Source organism: Salmo salar, unplaced genomic scaffold (assembly GCF_905237065.1).
Source record: "Salmo salar unplaced genomic scaffold, Ssal_v3.1, whole genome shotgun sequence".
NCBI lineage: Eukaryota > Metazoa > Chordata > Actinopteri > Salmoniformes > Salmonidae > Salmo > Salmo salar.
Genome location: NW_025550914.1, coordinates 228,849 through 244,141, shown reverse-complemented (window position 1 = coordinate 244,141; position 15,293 = coordinate 228,849). Strand labels below are relative to the sequence as shown.

Here is a 15,293-nt window from a genome sequence, read left to right as displayed (position 1 = left end):
CTCCTCAACCCAAGAGGCCCTGGAGCAGCTGTGATTAGGTTAGAAGAGAATGACTCCTCAACCCAAGAGGCCCTGGAGCAGCTGTGATCAGGTTAGAAGAGAATGACTCCTCAACCCAAGAGGCCCTGGAGCAGCTGTGATTAGGTTAGAAGAGAATGACTCCTCAACCCAAGAGGCCCTGGAGCAGCTGTGATTAGGTTAGAAGAGAATGACTCCTCAACCCAAGTGGTCCTGGAGCAGCTGTGATCAGGTTAGAAGAGAATGACTCCTCAACCCAAGAGGTCCTGGAGCAGCTGTGATTAGGTTAGAAGAGAATGACTCCTCAACCCAAGAGGCCCTGGAGCAGCTGTGATCAGGTTAGAAGAGAATGACTCCTCAACCCAAGAGGCCCTGGAGCAGCTGTGATTAGGTTAGAAGAGAATGACTCCTCAACCCAAGAGGTCCTGGAGCAGCTGTGATCAGGTTAGAAGAGAATGACTCCTCAACCCAAGAGGTCCTGGAGCAGCTGTGATTAGGTTAGAAGAGAATGACTCCTCAACCCAAGAGGCCCTGGAGCAGCTGTGATCAGGTTAGAAGATAATTACTCCTCAACCCAAGAGGTCCTGGAGCAGCTGTGATTAGGTTAGAAGAGAATGACTCCTCAACCCAAGTGGTCCTGGAGCAGCTGTGATCAGGTTAGAAGAGAATGACTCCTCAACCCAAGTGGTCCTGGAGCAGCTGTGATTAGGTTAGAAGAGAATGACTCCTCAACCCAAGAGGCCCTGGAGCAGCTGTGATCAGGTTAGAAGATAATTACTCCTCAACCCAAGAGGTCCTGGAGCAGCTGTGATTAGGTTAGAAGAGAATGACTCCTCAACCCAAGAGGCCCTGGAGCAGCTGTGATTAGGTTAGAAGAGAATGACTCCTCAACCCAAGAGGCCCTGGAGCAGCTGTGAGAGAGTATCAGTGTGGAAACATTTGGGAACATTTAAAGAAGGTTCCCGGAATAGAGGATTGACTGTTACGTAAAGGGTCAGAGCCACTGAGTGGACAAAATATTAAGGATACCTTCCTAATATTGAGTTACGCCTGGTCAGTTTGTCATGGACAGAAAGGTGTCCTTAATGTTTTGTACACTTCGTGTAAACTGCACAATAATTATACATTTATGGATTTTTTTATGTAGCCTATTGTTTTCTCTATATTCAACCTGCCATCTACCCACCTGGGGACTGAGGGTTATGAGAGAATCCCAACATCACTAGCTTCTCTTTATACAACCTGCCATCTACCCACCTGGGGACTGAGGGTTATGAGAGAACCGCGCAGTTCTGCCTCCATGTCAAGATTCATGACAAAGGTCAACCTGCGACTGGGAGAGGCAATGTAAAATCAATAATGAAATTGTTTTCACAATTAACATCCTTTTCTTGTTTCAAGTATTTTTTATTATGAAAAGTACAATATATCCTTGTATACTTGTACAACTATGGAGCGTATGTCCATATATAATTATACAATTTGTTACTCAACTTAAAAGACGTACAACAAATGATCACATTGGTATTTTAATGGTGTTATTGTAAGAGTCTAAATGTTTAAACAGAGGATACATCTAAACCAGTATAAAACAAGTGCACTATGTTCTGAGAATGTTACTTTAACGTCAACTCATAACGTCACACTATAACTTCATGGGAGTCTTGTGGAAAGACGGCATGTTGTTTTGGGTGGATTGAGTGACGTCTTCATCAACATTTGCAGAATATTCCTATAATATTTTCACCTCTTGTCAGACGCCAACAGCCTAGTCGGCTGCAGACAGTCATAGGTCTTCCCTGTGGCTCAGTTGGTAGAGCATGGTGATTGCAACGCCAGCATGGTGTGTGCAACGCCAGGGTTGTGGGTTTGATTCCCGCGGGGGGCCAGTACAAAAAAAATAATATATATATATTTTTTAAATGCATGAAATGTATGTATTCACTACAGTAAGTCGCTCTGGATAAGAGTGTCTGCTAAATGACTAAAATGTAAAATGTAATAAGGAGTTCAAGTAGTTTATTTGCCATTTGCAGGTATTAAAAGTAATACATATACATTGTAATTCCTTGTTGGAGCTCTCTCACATATAGGACAGTACATACCAGTGGAGGCTGCTGAGGGGAGGACGGCTCATAATAATGTCTGGAACAGAGTGAATGAAATGGAACACATGGAAACCACGAGTTTAATACCATTCCACTTATTCCCCTCCAGCCATTACAAGCCTGTCCTCCCCAATTAAGGTCCCACCATCCTCCTGTGGTACAAACACAAACAACAAAATAGAACTGGGATAGAAGCTGTTCTAGAACCTGTGGTCCAGAAACTGATTTAACAGGCAGATAGAACTGGGATAGAAGCTGTTCTAGAACCTGTGGTCCAGAAACTGATTTAACAGGCAGATAGAACTGGGATAGAAGCTGTTCTAGAACCTGTGGTCCAGAAACTGATTTAACAGGCAGATAGAACTGGGATAGAAGCTGTTCTACAACCTGTGGTCCAGAAACTGATTTAACAGGCAGATAGAACTGGGATAGAAGCTGTTCTAGAACCTGTGGTCCAGAAACTGATTTAACAGGCAGATAGAACTGGGATAGAAGCTGTTCTAGAACCTGTGATCCAGAAACTGATTTAACAGGCAGATAGAACTGGGATAGAAGCTGTTCTAGAACCTGTGGTCCAGAAACTGATTTAACAGGCAGATAGAACTGGGATAGAAGCTGTTCTAGAACCTGTGGTCCAGAAACTGATTTATCAGGCTGATAGAACTGGGATAGAAGCTGTTCTAGAACCTGTGGTCCAGAAACTGATTTAACATGCAGATAGAACTGGGATAGAAGCTGTTCTAGAACCTGTGGTCCAGAAACTGATTTAACAGGCAGATAGAACTGGGATAGAAGCTGTTCTAGAACCTGTGGTCCAGAAACTGATTTAACAGGCAGATAGAACTGGGATAGAAGCTGTTCTAGAACCTGTGGTCCAGAAACTGATTTAACAGGCAGATAGAACTGGGATAGAAGCTGTTCTAGAACCTGTGGTCCAGAAACTGATTTAACAGGCAGATAGAACTGGGATAGAAGCTGTTCTAGAACCTGTGGTCCAGAAACTGATTTAACAGGCAGATAGAACTGGGATAGAAGCTGTTCTAGAACCTGTGGTCCAGAAACTGATTTAACAGGCAGATAGAACTGGGATAGACAGTGTGTATATGCAAGGTATGTTTGTGTATGTGTCCAGTGTGTGTGCAATTGTATAAGTGTGTGTCCGTGTGTGTGTCCGTGTGTGTGTCCAGTGTGTGTGTCCAGTGTGTGTGTGTGTGTGTCCAGTGTGTGTGTCCAGTGTGTGTGTGTGTGTGTCCAGTGTGTGTGTCCAGTGTGTGTGTAATTGTATAAGTGTGTATCCATATGTATGTGTGTGTCCAGTGTGTGTGTCCAGTGTGTGAGAGTGTGTCCAGTCTGTGTGTCAAGTGTGTGTCCGGTGTGTGTGTGTGTGTGTGTCCAGTGTGTGTGTGTGTGTGTGTGTGTGTGTATGTCCAGTGCGTGTGTCCAGTGTGTGTTTGTGTGTGTGTGTGTGTGTGTGTCCAGTGTGTGTGTGTTTCCAATGTGTGTCCGTGTGTGTCCGTGTGTGTCCAGTGTGTGTGTTTAAGAGTGTGTGTCTGTCCAGTGTGTTTGTGTGTGTGTCAGTGTGTGTCCAGTGTGTGTGTGTGTCCAATTTTTGTGTCCGTTCAGTGTGTGTGTGTGTGTCCAGTGTGTGTGTCCGTCCAGTGTGTGTGTGTAAGTCCAGTGTTTGTGTGTCAGTGTGTGTGTGTCCAGTGTGTGTGTCCAATGTGTGTGTTTCTGTGTAGTGTGTGTGTGTGTGTTTCCAGTGTGTGTCCGTGTGTGTCCAGTGTGTGTGTTTAAGTGTGTGTGTGTCTGTCCAGTGTGTGTGTGTGTGTGTGTTTGTGTGTGTGTCAGTGTGTGTCCAGTGTGTCCAGTGTGTGTGTATGTTTCCAGTGTGTGTCTGTGTATTTGTTTGTGTGTGTGTGTGTCCAATGTGTGTGTGTGTGTGTGTGTCAGTGTGTGTGTGTGTGTGTGTGTGTCCAGTGTGTGTGTCCAGTGTGTGTGTCCAGTGTGTGTGTCCAGTGTGTGTGTGTGTCCATCCAGCGTGTGTGTCCAGTGAGGGTGTGTGTCGTTTGTGTGTCCAGTGTGTGTCCAGTGTGTGTGTGTGTCCATCCAATGTGTGTGTCCATTCAGTGTGTGTGTGTGTGTCCAGTGTGTGTGTCCGTCCAGTGTGTGTGTGTTTGTGTGTAAGTCCAGTGTTTGTGTGTCAGTGTGTGTGTGTCCAGTGTGTGTGTGTCCAATGTGTGTGTTTCTGTGTAGTGTGTGTGTGTGTGTGTGTCCAGTGTGTGTGTGTGTGTCTGTGTGTGTGTGTGTGTGTGTGTGTGTCCAGTGTGGGTGTGCGTGTGCGTGTGTGTCCAGTGTGTGTGTGTCCAGTGTGTGTGTGACTGTCCAGTTGTGTGTGTGTGTGTGTGTGTGTGTGTGTGTGTGTGTGTGTGTGTCCAGTGTGTGTGTCCATCCAGTGTGTGTCAGTGGTGTGAGTCCAGTGTGTGTGTGTCTGTGTGTGTGTCAGTGTGTGTGTGTGTCCAGCTTGTGTGTGTAAGTCCAGTGTGTGTGTGTCCAGCGTGTGTGTGTGAGTCCTGTGTGTGTGTGTGTGTGTGTCAGTGTGTGTGTATCCAGTGTGTGTGTCCAGTAAGTTTGTGTTTCCAGTGTTTGTGTGTGTGTGTGTCCAGTGTGTGTGTGTGTGTGTGTGTGTGTGTGTGTGTGTGTGTGTGTGTGTGTGTGTGTGTGTGTGTGTGTGTGTGTCTCTGTCTGTGTGTGTTGAGTGTGTGTGTCCAGTGAGCATGTGTGTATCACTGACACAGGGACACTGAGGAGTCCCAAATCCCAAAGAAGTCAACATCAACCATAAATCCTGGATAGAGGGGCTCAGTGAATGTGGAGTTGAATGTGATCAGGTGGGTCAGTGTGTCAGAGGAGGCTCTATAGAAGGACAGAGTGCCGGCTGGCCAGTCCAGATAAACTCCTACTCTGTGGGAGCTGGAGGAGGGGACGTCTATGGTAGTGAGATTATTATTATGCCTGGTAGAGTATCTGTTGTCAGAGCAGAACAGACACCAGGACTTGTCATTCCATCCAAGATAACAGTCCTTAACCCCTCCTCTCCTGCTGATTCCTTTATATGTCACTCCTATACCAGCCTCTCTCCCACTCCACTCTACCTCCCAGTAACAGCGCCCAGTCAGACCCTCTCTACACAGCACCTGTCTACAGTCCTCAAATCTCTCTGGGTGATCAGGATACGGCTGCTCCTCTGTCCTACATGTCACCTTTCTGTTCTCCTCAGACAGAGAGAGGCGTCTGTTTACTGTGTTTAGGTCCAGTGTGAGATCACAGACATCTGATGGATGAAACCAGACACAATATTAGAAATCATCATCATTCACATTAGAATGTTAAATCACTTTTCACTAATTAATTTAATGTAGATGTTTCTATGTATCAAAAGGAGAAGTTAAGGTAACTTGAGACTTGTTGAATGATCACATGTTATACTGTATGGTAATATAAAACACACTTATTCACACACACACACACACACACACACACACACACACACACACACACACACACACACACACACACACACACACACACACACACACACACACACACACACACACAATGTCAAAACAACTCTTTGTAAACGTTGGTGTCCCTGATTTCTGCTTCTGTCGAACTACAGCTGATATTTAATATGACCAAGTCAGTTATGATGGTGGTCTTTGACTTTGACTTAACTTGAATTAAGACTTATTCTTAGTCATATTCTTCACAGCAGTCAACACTCACATTTTCTAAGCCCAGGTTTCATTGTGTTCTCTCCACCATGTTCCACACTGTAGCGGTAAGCAGAAGAACAGACAGTCATTGAGGGATACACCTGAACTCACACACACACTGTTCTAGAACCTGTGGTCCAGAAACTGATTTAACAGGCAGATAGAACTGGGATAGAAGCTGTTCTAGAACCTGTGATCCAGAAACTGATTTAACAGGCAGATAGAACTGGGATAGAAGCTGTTCTAGAACCTGTGATCCAGAAACTGATTTAACAGGCAGATAGAACTGGGATAATAGCTGTTCTAGAAAATGTGGTCCAGAAACTGATTTAACAGGCAGATAGAACTGGGATAGAAGCTATTCTAGAACCTGTGATCCAGAAACGGATTTAACAGGCAGATATAACTGGGATAGACAGTGTGTATGTGCAAAGTGTGTTTGTGTATGTGTCCAGTGTGTGTGTAATTGTATAAGTGTGTGTGTCCGTGTGTGTGTGTCAGTGTGTGTCCAGTGTGTGTGTCCAGTGTGTGTGTGATTGTATAAGTGTGTATCCAGTATGTATGTGTGTGTCCAGTGTGTGTGTCCAGTGTGTGAGAGTGTGTGTGTCCAGTGTGTGAGAGTGTGTCCAGTGTGTGTGTCAAGTGTGTGTCCAGTGTGTGTGTGTGTGTGTGTGTGTCCAGTGCATGTGTCCAGTGTGTGTGTGTGTGTGTGTGTGTGTGTGTGTGTGTGTGTGTGTGTGTGTGTCCAGTGTGTGTGTGTTTCCAGTCTGTGTCCGTGTGTGTCCAGTGTGTGTCCAGTGTGTGTGTCAAGTGAAACCAGACACAATATTAGAAATCATCATCATTCACTTTTCACTAATTCATTTAATGTAGATGTTTCTAGGTATCAAAATGAGAAGTTAAGGTAACTTGAGACTTGTTGAATGATCATATGTTATACTGTATGGTAATATAAAACACACTTATTCCCATTAATTACACACACACACACACACACACACACACACACACACACACACACACACACACACACACACACACACACACACACACACGCACACACACGCACAAACACACAATGTCAAAGCAACTGTTTGTAAACGTTGGTGTCCCTGATTTCTGCTTGTCACGTCCTGACCAGTAATAGGGGTTATTTGTTATTGTAGTTTGGTCAGGACGTGGCAGAGGGTATTTGTTTTATGTGGTTCGGGGTGTGTGTCTATGTAGAGGGGTAGTTGATTTATGTATTCCGGGGTTTTTGGTCACTGTTCTATGTTTATGTATTTCTAAGTTCTATCTAGTTTAGTCTATTTCTATGTTTAGGTAATTGGGGTGTGGACTCTCAATTGGAGGCAGGTGTTTTCTAGTTGCCTCTGATTGAGAGTCCTATATTAAGGTATGTGTTTGTCTTAGTGGTTTGTGGGAGATTGTGCTGTGTATAGCTTGTTGCCTTACCGGCCTGTTATTTAGTCGTTGTGTTTTTCCGTGTACGTGTTTGTTTAGGTTCACCTTCTTGTCTGTTTAACCTGTTGGGGATAGGGGGCAGTATTTACACGGCCGGATAAAAAACGTACCCGATTTAATCTGGTTACTACTCCTGCCCAGTAACTAGAATATGCATATAATTATTGGCTTTGGATAGGAAACACCCTAAAGTTTCTAAAACCGTTTGAATGGTGTCTGTGAGTATAACAGAACTCATATGGCAGGCAAAAACCTGAGAAGATTCTGAACAGGAAGTGGCCTGTCTGACAAGTTGTTGTTCATCTTGGCTCTTTTTATTGAAGACTGAGGATCTTTGCTGTAACGTGACACTTCCTACGGCTCCCATAGGCTCTCAGAACCCGTGAAAAAGCTGAATGATATCGAGGCAGCCCCAGGCTGAAACACATTAGCGCGTTTGGATAGTGGCCTGTCAGAGGACCATTAGACTGGGGCTCGTGCACGAGATGTTTTATTTTCCCTCTCTTTGAACGAAAACCACCACTCCCGGTCGGAATATTATCGCTTTTTTACGAGAAAAATTGCATAAAAATTGATTTTAAACAGCGGTTGACATGCTTTGAAGTACGGTAATGGAATATTTAGATTTTTTTTGTCACGAAATGCGCCGTGCTCGTCACCCTTCTTTACCATTCGGATAGTGTCTTGAATGCACAAACAAAACGCCGCTATTTGGATATAACAATGGATTATTTGGGACCAAACCAACATTTGTTATTGAAGTAGAAGTCCTGGGAGTGCATTCTGACGAAGAACAGCAAAGGTAATAACATTTTTCTTATAGTAAATCTGACTTTGGTGAGTGCTAAACTTGGTGGGTGTCTAAATAGCTAGCCCTGTGATGCCGGGCTAAAAAGCTGGTTTTTGATATAAATATGAACTTGATTGAACAAAACATGCATGCATTGTATAACATAATGTCCTAGGGTTGTCATCTGATGAAGATCAAAGGTTAGTGCTGCATTTAGCTGTGGTTTGGGTTTATGTGACATTATATGTTAACCTGTTAGGGCTAGGGGGCAGTATTGACACGGCTGGATAAAAAACATACCCGATTTAATCTGGTTACCACTCCTACCCAGTAACTAGAATATGCATATACTTATTACATATGGATAGAAAACACCCTAAATTTTCTAAAACTGTTTGAATGGTGTCTGTGAGTATAACAGAACTCAAATGGCAGGTCAAAACCTGAGAGATTCCTTTACAGGAAGTGGCCTGTCTGACCATTTCTTGAACTTCTTTTCCATCTCTATCATTTACTAAGGATCTCTGCTCTAACGTGACACTTCCCACGTCGTCCATAGGCGCTCAGAGCCCGGGAAAAAACAGAATGTCGTCATTCCAGCCCCAGGCTGAAACACATTATCGCCTTTCTCAAGTGGCCGATCAAGGGACACTGGCTTATGCGCATGACCCCGACCGCCTCCGCCTTTGGGATTTTTTCCTCTGTTTGCCGAAAAGGAGATTCCCTGTCGGAATATTATCGCTTTTCTACGAGAAAAATGTCGTAAAAATTGATTTTAAACAGCGGTTGACATGCTTCGAAGTACGGTAATGGAATATTTAGAATTTTATTGTCACGAATTGCGCCATGCGCGCGACACTTCTTTACTATTTCGGATAGTGTCTGGAACGCACGAACAAAACGCCGCTATTCGGATATAACGATGGATTATTTTGGACCAAACCAACATTTGTTATTGAAGTAGCAGTCCTGGGTGTGCATTCTGACGAAGACAACAAAAGGTAATCAAACTTTTATAATAGTAAATATGATTATGGTGAGTGCTAAACTTGCCGGGTGTCTAAATAGCGAGCTCGTGATGCCTGGGCTATGTACTTAGAATATTGCAAAATGTGCTTTCACCAAAAAGCTATTTTAAAATCGGACATATCGAGTGCATAGAGGAGGTCTGTATCTATAATTCTTAAAATAATTGTTATGCTTTTTGTGAACGTTTATCGTGAGTAATTTAGTAAAATGTTAGCGAATTCCCCGGAAGTTTGCGGGGGGTATGCTAGTTCTGAACGTCACATGCTAATGTAAAAAGCTGGTTTTTGATATAAATATGAACTTGATTGAACAAAACATGCATGTATTGTATAACATAATGTCCTAGGGTTGTCATCTGATGAAGATCATCAAAGGTGAGTGCTGCATTTAGCTGTCTTCTGGGTTTTGGTGACATTATATGCTGGCTTGAAAAATGGGTGTCTGATTATTTCTGGCTGGGTACTCTGCTGACATAATCTAATGTTTTGCTTTCATTGTAAAACCTTTTTGAAATCGGACAGTGCGGTTAGATTAACGAGAGTCTTGTCATTAAAATGGTGTAAAATAGTCATATGTTTGAAAAATTGAAGTTTTTGCATTTGAGGTATTTGAATATCGCGCCACGGGATTACACTGGCTGTTGAGTAGGTGGGACGCAAGCGTCCCACCTAGCCCAGAGAGGTTAAATATAAAGAAGATGAGTGCACATTTCCCGGCTGCATTTTGGTCTCAATCCTACGACAACCGTGACAGAATCTCCCACCAACCAAGGACAAAGCAGCGGGGTAAGGAGCAAGGGAACAAGTATATGGACTATCAGGGGAATTGGACATGGGAGGAAATTTTGGACGGGGCTGGACCATGGCATCAGGCTGGGGATTACCGTCTCCCAACGGAGGAGAGTGAAGCAGCCACAAGGCAGAGCGGCGCAGGTATGAAGCCATATACTCGCCGATAAAGCAGGAGAGGCACCCCCAATAATTTTTTGGGGGGGACACACGGGTAGTTCGGCTGGGCCAAGGGTGAGCCCTAAGCCAGCTCCCCGTGCTTTGTGGAGAGAACGTATGGAGTGGAGGGCGCCAAGGTATGCGGAAGTGCGCACGATCTCGCCCATACGCATGCACAGTCCTGTGCGAGTGATCCCAGCCCCTCGCAAGTGCCGTGCTAGAGTGGGCATCCAGCCTGGTAGGAGGATGCCTGCGCAGTGCATCTGGTCACCGGTGCGCCTCCTAGGTCCAGGCTACCCTACGCCTGCTCTACGCACGGCAACCATCAGGCCCCTGCACAGCCCAGTTCGCCCTGTATCAGCACTCCGCTCATACAGGGCCACTAGTTCCAGCCAAGACGGGTTGTGCAGGAGGTGCGATCGAGACCGCCAGTGTGCCTTCATGGCCTGGTATATCCACAGCCAGCACCACGCACCAGGCCTCCAGTACGTCAGCCCAGTCCAACTCAGCCTGTTCCCGCTCCTCGCACTAGCCTTGAAGTGCGTCTCTCCAGTCTGGTAGCTCCACTACCAGCCTCATGCGCTAGGCTTCCAGTGCGTCAGCCCAGTCCTATTCAGCTTGTTCCCGCTCCTCGCACTAGCCCTGAGGTGCGTGTCCCCAGTCTGGTACCTCCACTACCAGCCCCACGCATCAGGCTTCCAGTGCGTCAGCCCAGTCCCGAACTTCCGGCGACAGTGCCTCGTCCAGAGTGTCAGGCGACAGTGCCTCGTCCAGACTGTCCGGCGACAGTGCCTCGTCCAGACTGTCCGGCACCAGGTGAGACGGCCCACTGTCCGGAACCAGGTGAGACGGCCCACTGTCCGGAGCTCCCAGAGACGGCCCACTGTCCGGAGCTCCCAGAGTTGTCCCACTGTCCGGAGCTCCCAGAGTTGCCCTACAGTCCAGGGTCTTTAGTGACTGTCCTCAGGCAGAGGTATGCAGTGGGGGTGGTTAGGTCAGGCAGGGGATTAAGGCCTGAGCCTAAGCCACCTCCACTATAGGAGGTTTGGGGAGGGGGGGCTTTAGCACAGGAGCCGTCGGTGACGGCAGCCACCCTCCCTTCCCTCTTTTTAGTTAGAGGTTTATTTTTTATTTTTTTGTTGAGGTGCATCTGGGGTCTGCACCTTTGGGGGGGGGGGGTACTGTCACGTCCTGACCAGTAATAGGGGTTATTTGTTATTGTAGTTTGGTCAGGACGTGGCAGAGGGTATTTGTTTTATGTGGTTCGGGTTGGTTGTGTCTATGTAGAGGGGTAGTTGATTTATGTATTCCGGGGTTTTTGGTCACTGTTCTATGTTTATGTATTTCTATGTTTAGGTAATTGGTGTGGACTCTCAATTGGAGACAGGTGTTTTCTAGTTGCCTCTGATTGAGAGTCCTATATTAAGTTATGTGTTTGTCTTAGTGGTTTGTGGGAGATTGTGCTGTGTATAGCTTGTTGCCTTACCGGCCTGTTATTTAGTCGTTGTGTTTTTTCCGTGTACGTGTTTGTTTTGGTTCACCTTCTTGTCCGTTTAAATAAAAAGATGAGTGCACATTTCCCCGCTGCATTTTGGTCTCAATCCTACGACAACCGTGACACTGCATCTGTAGAACTACAGCTGATATTTAATATGACCAAGTAAGTAATGATGGTGGTCTTTGACTTTGACTTAACTTGAATTAAGACTTATTCTTAGTCATATTCTTCACAGCAGTCAACACTCACATTATCTAAGCCCAGGTTTCATTGTGTACTCTCCACCATGTTCCACACTGTAGCGGACAGTCATTGAGGGACACACCTGAACTCACACACTGGACACACACAAACACTCACACACACACACTCACACACTGGACACTCACACACTGGACACACACACACACACACGTTAGACGAACACACAGGAGACACACGTTAGAAAAACACACAGGACACACACTGGACACACATGTGTCCCCAGTGTGTATGTGTGTGTCTCCTTTGTGTGTGTGTCTAGTGTGTGTCCAGCATGTGTGTGTCCAGAGTGTGTCCACCGTGTGTGTGTGTGTGTGTGTGTGTGTGTGGACACACACACACAATGGACACACACACACACAATGGGCACACACACACAATGGACACACACACACACACACAATGGACACACACACACACACACACACACAATGGACACACACATTATGAACTCACACACAGACAATGAACTCACACACACACAATGAACTCACACACACACAGTCAGCATATAACTTTGTCCAAGTGGTGGTAAGAATGTGTGTCTTACCTAGCCTGATAAGTCAAACATGTCTGATATGAACATTGACATAAACCCTCTACATACTTGAGTTTCTCCAGTCTGCAGTGTGGATCCTCCAGTCCAGCAGAGAGCAGTCTGACTCCTGAGTCTCCTGGGTGATTGTAGCTCAGGTCAAGCTCTCTCAGGTGTGAGTGGTTTGACCTCAGAGCTGAGACCAGAGAAGCACAGCCTTCCTCTGTGACTAGACAGCCTGACAGCCTGCAAAGAGTCAAATCATATTAAAATCACACTGTATGACCTATTGTGTGTGTGTTTATGTAATTCTGTGATTGATTACGTTAGTTAGTAAATAAATAATTAAGCCAATTTGTATATTTCTGATTCATGATCTATGTTAGGGTTTGTGCAGATATCCAAGGGTTTGCTACATTCAGTAATGGAACTGATGAGGTAAAACAATTAATGAAAAAGTGACTGTAATCGATAAGATATGAAAATATCTGAAGAGTTATATTCGGGAAATTGACACTCTTTAAACAACATGTTCCCATGGTGCCCCCACTTCCTAGTTAATTAAAGTTACATGATTAGTTTAAACCGGGTAATTCAATTACTGATAGAGAATTTATTTAATAATATACAGACTTCACATTTAATGATAGTCAACGCTACGACAGCACCATTTAATGTTAGACAACGCTATGACAGCACCATTTAATGATAGACAATGCTACGACAGCACCATTTAATCATACACAACGCTACGACAGCACCATTTAATGATGGTCAACGCTACGACAGCACCATTTAATGATAGACAACGCTACAACAGCACCATTTAATGATGGTCAACGCTACGACAGCACCATTTAATGATAGACAACGCTACAACAGCACCATTTAATGATAGTCAACGCTACGACAGCACCATTTAATGTTAGACAACGCTATGACAGCACCATTTAATGATAGACAATGCTACGACAGCACCATTTAATGATACACAACGCTACGACAGCACCATTTAATGATGGTCAATGCTACGACAGCACCATTTAATGATAGATAATGCTACGACAGCACCATTTAATGATAGTCAACGCTACAACAGCACCATTTAATGATAGTCAATGCTACGACAGCACCATTTGGCATGTCACCACTTTCAGATACAAAATGTGGAACTCTCACAGTGACCAAAGAGGAGATGGTAACAACGTACTTCCATGTAAAGATAATATTGTCCTCACATCAATTTAGTTGATCAAGAATCTTTCCAATGTTTGATGACAACAGCCGGGAGCCATTTTCACCCAGGTGAATTCCGTCTTCCACAAAGTAGTCAGGCCAAGTTCCAGAAGGAGTCAAAATAGTCGACGAAGGACATACCCGAGTCCTTGGTCAGATGCATTAATCACTGGTGAAGAGACCAAAGACGGCTAAAACACTCAGTCCCACCACGGAGATGAAATTGGGCCCGAGACAATTATATGTTCTGCTAATTTCTGAGCATTCTCCAAGAGTAGTAAGAAATTGTCTTTTAGCTTTACAGATTTCACATGATGTCATTAGACCCGATATGCAACACCACTGTTTTCACAGCAGGAATCTGTTTCTTGATGGTGGGGGACTTCTGATAACTCCAATATCCTAGATCCAGGAAAACAAAGTGTACGGGGATTTCGACATCCACCGATCTATGAAACGTTCTATCTCAAATCCAAAATGCTGGAGCATAGCACCAAATTTACAACTGTAAGCTTCACTATCCAAACACATATGGTGTGGACTATGTGTGCCTGGTAAACACATGTGGATCTGGTGAACAGTTATCACTTGTTGACCAACTACAGGAATACTGACCTCAGAGTCTCCAGTTTACAGTGTGGATTCCCCAATCCAGCAGAGAGCATCTTCACTCCTGAATCCTTCAGGTCATTGTTACTCAGGTCCAGCTCTCTCAGGTGTGAGGGGTTTGACCTCAGAGCTGAGACCAGAGAAGCACAGCCTTCCTCTGTGACTAGACACCGTGACAGCCTGCAAAGAGTCAAATCATATTAAAACCACACTGCTATTCTTTGGTGGTGAAAATAGTGGCAGTATATTTTTTTCAACATATTCAGATATATCAGTGTCCTGAAACCTGCCATATCTATTAATAAATGAACGTATCATTATTATAAATTATCATAATATTACTTGTAGATAGAAAAATGTTTATGTTTAGTACGAATATTTGAGTAGACTGAACAGACCAGTTTAAAAAGCAGTATCAGTCAGAAGACAGACAGTGAGGTATCAGATTTAGATTGTGTTGAGTATAGAGTCCACATCATATCTATTTTGACAGTGAAGCTAACATTTTAAATGTGGCTCTATACTGTAACATTTTGGATTTGAGATCAAATGTTTCATATGAGGTGACAGTATATAATGTCACCTTTTTTTGAGGGTATTTTCATAGATACAGTGCCTTGCACAAGTATTTATCCCACTTGGCGTTATTCCTATTTTGTTGCATTACAACATGTTATTTAAATTGATTTTAATTTGGATTCATGTAATGGACATGCACAAAATAGACCAAATTGGTGAAGTGAAATTAAAAAAGAACTTGTTTAAAAAAAAAAAAAACTGAGAAGTGGTGTGTGCATATGTATTCACCCCCTTTGCTATGAAGCCCCTAAATAAGATCTGGTGCAACTAATTACCTTCACAAGTCCCATAATTAGTTAAAGTCCACCTGTGTGCAATCTAAGTGTCACATGATCTCAGTATAGCCTGTCCTGAAAGGCCAGAGAGTCTACAACACCACCAAGCAAGGGGCACCACCAAGCAAGGGGCACCACCAAGCAAGGGGCACCACCAAGCAAGGGGCACCA

The 15,293-nt window shown here is 44.4% G+C and overlaps 1 protein-coding gene across 1 annotated transcript; it reads right to left on the bottom strand.

Annotated features, from left to right (window-relative positions):
- Positions 1 to 4,813: 4,813 nt before the first annotated feature.
- Positions 4,814 to 10,126, bottom strand: LOC123740224 (stonustoxin subunit beta-like). The gene is made up of 2 exons (XM_045713994.1): positions 10,066 to 10,126; positions 4,814 to 5,451 (listed from the first exon to the last, which is right to left on the bottom strand). The coding sequence occupies exons 1-2, from the start codon at positions 10,124 to 10,126 to the stop codon at positions 4,910 to 4,912; spliced, it is 603 nt and encodes a 200-aa protein (XP_045569950.1). The 3' UTR covers positions 4,814 to 4,909.
- Positions 10,127 to 15,293: the final 5,167 nt, after the last annotated feature.